Source organism: Arvicola amphibius, chromosome 12, assembly GCF_903992535.2.
Source record: "Arvicola amphibius chromosome 12, mArvAmp1.2, whole genome shotgun sequence".
Classification (NCBI taxonomy): Eukaryota; Metazoa; Chordata; class Mammalia; order Rodentia; family Cricetidae; genus Arvicola; species Arvicola amphibius.
In genome coordinates, this window is record NC_052058.2 from 120,468,379 (window position 1) to 120,477,855 (window position 9,477).

General features: G+C 50.2%; 1 protein-coding gene across 1 annotated transcript; it reads left to right on the forward strand.

The window, feature by feature from the left end:
* Nucleotides 1-4,840: 4,840 nt before the first annotated feature.
* Nucleotides 4,841-9,084, forward strand: LOC119802924 (kallikrein-9-like). Its single transcript, XM_038314134.1, is given in 8 exon segments — nucleotides 4,841-4,855; nucleotides 4,857-4,884; nucleotides 5,023-5,105; nucleotides 5,107-5,142; nucleotides 5,144-5,184; nucleotides 7,063-7,328; nucleotides 8,466-8,602; nucleotides 8,926-9,084. Coding segments are annotated over 8 exon segments (765 nt in total).
* The last annotated feature ends 393 nt before the right edge of the window (nucleotides 9,085-9,477 follow it).

A 9,477-nucleotide genomic window follows, 5' to 3' on the forward strand; every position in this document is an offset into this window, starting at 1 on the left:
CTCAGGAACAGCTATGATTCCAGTTCCTGGCTGCGATGCTGTCTTCGTCTCTGGGCCCACGTGTGGTGCACAGACATCCACGCAGACAAAACACCAATATGCTTGAAACTCAAAACTTTACAATATGGGCTGGGGAGATGGCACAGTGGTTGGAGTGTGTACGGCCTCCTCAGGCATCTACACTCATATCCATGTGCCCAGCTGCAGACATACACAAGTATATGTGGTTTTAAAATAATAAAAAACATAGCTCTTACCAAAGAAAACTAAAACCAACAAGCTCAATGGTTAACTGTGGCTGGAACCCCTGACACTTCGCTAGTGAGAAACCTTCACTAAGCTCTGAAGAAGGGGTTCTCTTCCCTATGTTCCTTTTCTAGCTGGCTGCACTTCCACCCCATCCACAGTGGGAAAATCAAATTCTCCATTCCCCTAAGCTTTCAGAAGTGTCTTTTAACCACTTCCTCTCCTCCTCCCAAAGATCTCATTTTTGGGCTCACCCAACACCAGTTCTTCTGGACCTGGAAGGAACCACCCTGACTTTGGGTCCCTGGCACAGTCTCTGCCTTCCTGGGGGCCCATGCCCACTCCCAGCTACAGCAAAATATCTGCTGCTAGCCTCACCAAGGAGCCTCCCTGTGGGGGTTAAGAAAACACTGTGCCTTATGTTAAGGGGCTCTGACAGTTTTGTCAAAGAAATTAATTCCCTCCTCCTGATATGGTTTGTGGGTAAATGTTTCTATTCTGAAGTGGGTGGGCTCTCCATAGAAGTCAGATGAAATGGAAATGTGTTTGAGCATACTGACTTAGCCTAGACCTAAAGAAAGGGGGCACAGATATAGTTTGGGTCTTGAAGATTGAATAAGAGTTCATCAGAAGCGGGCGGTGGTGGCACACGCCTTTAATTCCCAGTACTCAGGAGGCAGAGGCAGGCGGATCTCTGTGAGTTCGAGGCCAGCCTTGTCTACAAAAGCTAGTTCCAGGACAGGCACCAAAGCTAAAGGGAAACCTGGTCTCAAAAAACAAAAACAAACAAATGAACAAACAAAAAAGAGTTCAACAGAAAAAAGGCTATAGAGAAAGGTGTTCGCTTACTCAATTCGCACATTTTCCCCTTCCAAACAATTAGAAACTGTCAGGTCCAGTATGGGAAGGGGAGAAAATAATGGACAACGGAAAAGTCCCTGTTCCCAGCAAAGGCCCATGGAGTGTTGTTTTCCAAGGTCAGAACATGGAGTGTGACCTACAGCTCCCATCCCACACATTAGCACACTCAGGAAATGTCAGTCCTCTGTGTCATCTGGGATCGGAAGCAACAGTAAGCAGGGGTCTTACAGACCGGCCTCAATGTCTGCAGTAATTCACCCATGTCCTCAGCCAGGCCCCAGAGATGACTCTAACCAAGCCCCACCCCCCAGGAAGCTGCTCATCAGACAAGTCTCACATTCCTTTCATTCACATCTCTGTGAGGGTCACTTCCTCCAGGAGGCCTTCCCGATTGCCATAGACAAGAGTCCCGTGTTGGTTTCTGATCTCAATGGCTCCATCCATGTCCTCTGTGGCCCCCATTCCTTTTGTCCTGTTTGTGTCTTTATTGGATGGCATCCTGTTCATTGCACACTCTAACTTCAGTCCTCCACCCTGAAACAGAGATGCTGGTATATTAAATAAAATAATAAAACAAACTTCTTCTTTAAGTCCAGGCTATTGAGGGGTGGTTTAGAGCACTGACTGTTCTTCCAGAGGATACAGACTCAATTCCCAGCACCCACACAGTGGCCTACAAACCAACTCATAACTCCGGTCCCAGGGGCCAAATGCCTTCCTCTGACCTCCGCAGATACCAAGTATGCATGTTATGCAAAATATTCATACCATAAATAAATTCTTAAAATCTATTTTTATATAAAGTCTCACTGTGGATGACTGTGCAGGCGAGATGACCCAGGGCTCAATGTGAGTTTGCCAAGCCTGATCCCCAGGACCCACACTGCGGAAGGAGAGAAATGACTCCCACAAGTTGTCCTTTGACCTCCACACTGCTCTGTATCACACCCACATACAACAAATTAAATAAATGTAATCTTTAAGGAGGTATCTGAAATGGCTCGCCAGTTAAAAGGTCCTTACTGCTCTGAGATGCAGCCACAGTGAGACCCGGCACTAACAAACATCTGGAACACAAACAAAACTTTCTTTAAAGATAGTTACTAACATGAACTCTTCTGTTTGGTTGGTTTTGTGGGATAAGATTTTGTTGTGTAGCTTTGAGCCTGTCCTGGAACTCCCTCTGTAGACCAGGCTAGCCTCGAACTCACAGAGATCCACTGCCTCTGCTCCCGAGTGCTGGGATTAAAGGCGTGCGCCACCACCACCACTCAGCTTAACACGTACATTTTTAAAGATCTATTTATCTTTATTTAATTTTATGTGCGTGTGGATGAGCATGTACCTTCAGATGCCAGAGGAGGGCATTCATTAGATTCTCCTGGATCTGGTGTTTATGACTCACAATATAGGCTATTGTGAGCCACCTGATGTAGATGCTGGAGACTGAACCAGGGTCTTCTGAAGAGCGGCCAAGTGCTCCTAACCACAGAGCATCTCTCCAGTCCCTAGAATATGCTCTTAAAATACATATGCAGTCCTTAGCACGCAGCATCCAGTCCCAGCTTCAGAGACAAACCCGTGACTGAATGGGGACTAGTTTGTGCCCTTGGCTAGCAAGCACTTGAAGACTGTGCACAGCTCTGTGTGGGCTCTGTGGTGAATGGAAACACAGTTGCTGGATTTTTTTTTTCAGTTTGTGTATATGTGCATGCACACATGTGTGTGTGCATGTGGAGGTCAGAGGACCTACATCATTTACCTCCACCTATTGTTCCCCACCCGTTCTTCTCTTTGCAAATATGTTCTTAATTATATATATATATATATATATGTATATATATAATTTATTTACCATGTATGGGTGTTTTGCCCTGCACATGTCTGTGACTGCAGTGCCCAAGGAGGCCAGAAGAGGGCGTTCCGATCCCCTGGAGCTGGAACAGCTGTGTGCCATCAGGTAGTTGCTAGAAATTGAACTCAGGGCCTCTTGGAAGAGCAGTCAGGATTCTTAACCCTGAGCCATCTCTTCAATCCCCTCACTACCTTCTTCTTATTACATTTAATTATTTTTAATTTGCATGCAATGTACATGGGATGGGACTGAGGGGTTCGTTCCACAGTGCATATGTGGAGGTCAAAAGACAATTGTAAAAACCAGTTCTGTCTGCGTTCCACCAGGTGGGCCTGAGGAGCCATTCAGGTCAACAGGCAGCAAGCGCCGGTAGCCACTGGGCTTTTCATTGGTCCTTCTTGTTTTTGGTGCAAAGCCCTCCCACTGAACTCACAGATTGGCTAGCCTAGCTGCCAGCCAATCTGTCGGCCATCCTTCCCCAGTATTGGGATTTATAAGCACAAGAACCATTGTGCTCTTTGTTTTCTGTGTGTGTGTGTGTGTGTGTGTGTTGTGTTGTGTGGGTGTTATTTTAACAGGGCACTGGGGGGTTGAACTCAGGTTTTGCGCAGCAAGTGTGTTACCCATTGAACCATCCCCCCAGGCAATTCTTAATTAACATCTGTTAATTAGTGCCATCTGCCCCCTCCCTGAAGCTCTGCTTATTATTGTCATTAAGGATCCCAGCCACTAAGTCATGCATCTAATCTTTACCCCCAAGAAAACCAGGGCACAGATGTTCCAGCTCAGAGTGCAATGTCACGGGGAAGGAGTGTTCCAGGAGGCAAATCGAAACCTGATATTCAGGCTGCAGGGCAGCAGAAAGTGGACGTGCTGTCAGGGCCCAGTCAGCCTTGGCCTGGGAGGAAACATGGAAGGTAAGCCAGAGAGATGGCGTTTGGATTGGATCTTGAAGACAAGTAAGAGTTTATCAGAAAAAGAAAGATATGGGGGAAAGACATTTACTGGATCATTACCATCTTTGGAGGACTCCAGAGAGCCCCACCCAGAACAGGGTGATACTGGGGACAGGAATGAGTCAGACCCAGACTGGGCTTTCCAGGGGATTCACCCTATGCTGGGAGGGGAGAAGCAAGGAAAAATGGATAAAATAGGGGTGAGGGAAATATGGGTGAGGAGATGGGTAAGACAATGGACACCCGGGGGTGTTGGAGGAGGGGGGAGGTGGAGAGATGCCTGGGCTTGTACCAAAGAAGTGGAGCCCTTGGGTTCTTGGGGTTCTTGGGACGATGGGGAAGAGTGGGTTAGTCCAGATAGGGACAGATTTCTCAAACACCACAGGAGAGGCCCCTGTGCCTGAGGGAAGGAGCCCTGATCCCAGTCCCAGAACAGGTTAGGTTTGGTGGAAAGAACATCATTCATTCTCTCTAATACATTCATATTCTCTTTCCCTCTGTCTGTCTCTCTATGCCCCCTCCTCCTCTCTTCTTCCTTCCCCTTCCTGTTCCTTCTTCTCTTCCTCCTCCTCCCTCCACTCCTCCTCTTCCTCCAAACCACAGAACATTCTGGACCCAGATCTCACAGCCTAAGGTCATGGGAAGCCAGCCCCCACACTCCTAAAGCTCTGGCGGAAGCTCTCTAAGGTCCAGCCTCCTCCCCTTTTAGCCCATTCTGGTGAGAGCTCCCATGGAGAACCCCCATGCACCCACCTTCCCTCTCAGAGGACCCTGGCAACAGCCCTTCCCCCTCCCCCGGGGACATTTCTCAACCCTGATTAATCACTGGGCGGCCCCAGGGAGGAGGAAGGAAGATCTCTATGGCTTACCATAAAGAAGGCCAGGCACCCAGCTGCAGCCCGCTGGATCTGCGCCCAAGGCCATGAAGCTGGGACTCCACCTTCGTGTTGCTCTCTCTGCTGGCAGGTGAGAGCCCAGCCCCGTGCCCTCCACCCCATGCTACCCTATGCAGTGTCCTCTGCCCTCTGGACTCCCTAGCATCCTCCTCCTGGAGCTCTCCCCAGCCTGTTGGTTCTGACCCCTGTGCCCTCCCCTGCACCCCAGGCCACTGTGGAGCCGACACCCGCACCGTGGGAGCACCGGAATGCCAGCGGCACTCTCAGCCCTGGCAGGCGGGCCTCTTCTACCCTCACACCGGCAGCTGCCTGCGGAGCCACGCTCATTCAGTGACCGATGGCTCCTCACAGCTGCCCACTGCCGAAAGCCGTGAGTGTCCAGGGCTGGGAAACAGAAGGGAAAGGGCTGAGGGGGGGAGGGGGTGGGCTCATGGGTTGGAGGTAGTGAGAGGTCTGACACCAGGCCGGGGTTCGTAGGGGACCCTGCTCAAACACCTTATTCTAAGACCCAAAACTAAGGCTCTTCAGGGTCTTGCTGTGTAGTCTTGGCTATCCTGGAACTTGCAATGTAAACCAGACTGGCCTGGAACACAGATCACAGACATCGGCCTCCCTAGAGTGCTGGGATTACAGGCATCCTACACCAACCAGGAATTCAACATCATCCTCAGTTACACTGAGAACTCTAAACCAGTTGGGACACGTGCGACTCTCTCAAGAAAAATAAAAGAGAGAAAAGGGAAGAAGGAAAGGAAAGAGTGATGGAAGGAACACAGAAGAGAGGATGAAGAGAGAAGGGAAAAGAAGAACGATGGGAGGGGTGAAAGGGAGTGGAGAAAGTTCTGGAGAGACAGACAAGGGGCGAGAGACAGGAAGACAGAAGACAGAAGGAAAAATTACCGAGTCCTATAGTCAGAAATTGCTAAAATTTTCAGACAGTGTTTGGATCATAGAGAATTCTAGAAGCTTAGACTAATGAACAAATAAATCTGGTTTAATGTCCCAGAATCCCACCACTGCAGAATCTTACGGACCAAGAGGGCTTCTCTCAGGGACTCAAGCTGTGGATGCTTAACATTTTCTAAATCAAGTGTTTACAGACTGCTAGAATGGTAAGGCTCTTGCCTTCCTCTCCTAGCACACTGGGAGTCTATGACCTTTGACCATTAGGTTTGATGCAGACAATTCTAAAATCCTGGAGTTTGTTTTTCAGACAAGATTTCACATAGCCCAGGCTGGCCTTGAACCTGCTATAGCCAGAGATGGCCTCGAACTCCTGTCTTCTGACCTCCACCTCCTGAGTGCTGGATGGCAGGCCCTCATCCAGGACTAAGGTCTCAGACGTTGTGGTGAAATAAGATGTAGAATATTAGAAGCTTGGATCTGTACAGTTCCCTAAGTGAAGCACCGCAGAAACCCAGAAGCCTGGGCAATGAGGTATTAGACTCTTAGAATTCTAGGATCATGATTCCAGGTGTTCTAGGGTCCTGGACCCAATGGGGTGAAAGAATTCTCTGTTCATTGCCCCGGCCAAGGTCACCCAGGCTGTTCCAACATTCTTGCCAGCAATTTCCCAATACGCATCCCTCCAAGATGGGTACCATCTTGGGCTGAGAGAGTGATGTTTGATTTAGTCCCTGAGATAAGAGGAGAAAAGGCAGGGCTGTGGAGATGGGGGAAGAGTCAGGGAGGCTAGATGGCATGAAAGGGCTAACTTCTGCCTCCCCCCCCCCAGGTTGTCAGAGAGGGGTAGGCAAAAATAACACCGCAAACTCCCAGATCCTGCGTTTTCAATCATCACCATTGAAGGTCAGAGGCTAGGGGACATGGGGACCTTAGAAAGTCCCCAAATATCCAAAGCATGGACTCAGACCAGAGCAAGTTTTCTGGGTCACAGCAAGAGAACCTGGGTTAGATCTGAGGAGGAACTATCTGGGTGATAAAGGATATTACAGGTGGGAGCGGCATGGAAATTTTCCGTGTCCCATCCCCTCCACACATACACTGAAAACACTTAAAACCACCTCCGCAGAAGCCACCAGACCTGTGGGGGCAGGGGTGGGGTCCCCATGCATCCATAAGGTTTTAATGACCCAGGTCATTTAATGGCCCCTGAGGCCCCAGGTGGGGTAGCAAAAAAGGTGGTTGACTCCAAACAGTGGGCTAAGAGCCTCAAAGAGGGTGTATGGTTGTGGAGAGGCACTTGGGAGGACTGAGCCACCTGTCCGCAGCCGGTCTGTCCTCACAGGTACCTGTGGGTCCGCCTTGGGGAGCATCATCTGTGGCAGTGGGAAGGCCCTGAGAAGCTGCTTCTGGCCACAGACTTCTTCCCCCATCCCGGGTTCAATTCGGATCTCTCCGCCAATGACCACAATGATGACATCATGCTGATCCGGCTACCCAGGAAGGTCCAGATGAGTGCAGCTGTGCAGCCCCTCAACCTCAGCCAGAGCCTGCCGACCGTGGGCTCCCAGTGCCTTATCTCTGGCTGGGGCAGCGTGTCCAGCTCAAAACGTATGGATGTGCCTTTGAGCCTCACTCATTCCTAACATCTCCCCTCTCTGCTCTTCCTCTCCCTCTACCTGGCTTCCTCTTCCTCCTCCATTCCTCCTTCATATCCTCCTCTTCTTTTCCCTCCCCTTTTTCTGCTCCGACTTCTTTTCTATCTCCCCTCTCCTTCTTCCTCCATCTTCTTCCTCTTTTCCCCTTTTCCTCTTCCTTTCCTTCCTCCTTCTCTTCCCTTCTTCCTCCTCCTTTCCTCCTTCTCCTTTTTTCTCCTCTTCCCATCCTCCTCCTTTTTGCCTCCCAAGCCTCCCCACTATGGGACGTGTTAGCTTCCAGCCTCACTCCAGGTTCAATGAGAGACTTCGTCTCAAGGGAATAATAAGTAGAGTGACATAGCAGGGGGCCAAATGGCCTCCTTTGACCTCTGTATACTCATACACAGCTGTGTACATTCCACAAGTGTGTATACCACATACACACACAGAAAGTCCAGGGCAGGGTATGGTGGTGTATGTCTTTAATCCCAGAACTCGGGAGGCAGAGGCAGGCAGATCTCTAGGAATCTGAAGCCAGCCTGGTCTACATTCTAGCCAAGGCTTTGTAGTGAGAATCTGTCTCAAAAAAAATAAGTATAAAAAATAATAAAATTCAAAGAATGGCTAAAGGTGTTCACACTCTCAAAATAGCACTCACTTGGCAAGATCAAATAATACAGAGACACTCCAGGGATTTCTGTCTGCAAGAAACCAGGGCTTCCACTGTGCTGTCTGCTTCCTGTTAACGCCTCTCGACCCTTTTCTCTGTGTGTCTGCCCTTCCATTTGCCTCTGACAGTGTTTTTTCTCTCAAGGGTGTCCATCTCCCTCCCTGGTCTCTATTCACCCCACCCCTGTGAACTACACGCACTCACATGCACACATGCACGCGCACAAACACACCTTCCTCTCCCTTTTGGTCTTCTCCCCGTCTTATACATCTGTTCTTCTCCAACCCTGTGACTGGCTTGATATCTCTTACCTCCGTCTGTGGATCTTGGCCCTGTGGCTCTGTAGGAGTCCCGGGGAAGGAAGGGCTACAGGGAAGGTTCTGGAGGGTGCTGCTTGGGATTTTGGAAACATCCTCTATCCTCTTCCTTCTTCCCCAACAGTACAGTACCCAATGACACTTCAGTGCGCCAACATCAGCATCCTGGACAACAGGCTTTGTCGCTGGGCGTACCCAGGCCACATCTCTGACAAGATGCTGTGTGCTGGCCTGTGGGAGGGTGGCCGAGGATCCTGCCAGGTGAGCCACCCCCTGCAGGAAAATGGAGGCCCTTTTCCAGACCTTAGGGCAGGAGATGCCTGGAGCCACAGACTCCAGGACTTAGGGAAGAAGGGTCCTGGGGATCCAGGCTGAGCCCTGAATGATTCTGGGAGCCCAGGATGCTACATGATGAGGTGGGGGTGAGGTCTGTGAGCTTTTGTTCCTGGGTCTGAGGGAGGGGAGACTGCAAACCAGACCCCCTGGGTGTTGAACAGCAAGAAACCAGAGGCTTTCTCAGAAGAAGGAAGCTTCGATTCTCATGAACAGACCCAGCTAACAGCTCTGCTCTTCGCCATGCACAGGGTGACTCTGGGGGACCCCTGGTGTGCAACGGAACCCTGGCGGGTATCGTGTCTGGGGGATCTGAGCCTTGTTCCAGACCCCAGAGACCCGCTGTCTACACCAGCGTATGCCACTACCGGGACTGGGTTCAAAAAACCATGGAAGAAAACAGTCTATAGTAAGGACGGACAGGAGAGGAAGATGGATGCAGGACCTCCTGCGCCTGCACCACAGCGCTGGACGTTGAAACCCCACCCCCTCAGACTCTGCCACTCTGACTTCATCGCTTAGGCTCCGCCCAAGACTCCACCCACTTAGGTCATCTGACCTCTTGGGTTCTGCTCCCAGACAAATCAATTATAAGACCACGCCCCCTCTATGCCCAAAAGACACGCCTTTTACCCTTGACCCAGACTGACTTTAATAACTACTCTCTGGAGTAGCCCAACCTTCACGATCACCGCCAAGAAATTTCTTTCAAAATAGCTGCATCACTCCAATTCTACCTTATGGGATTTCTTCTCCGGTCTCCACCCTGCTTAGCCCCACCACCTGTGATGTCAGGTCTGCGT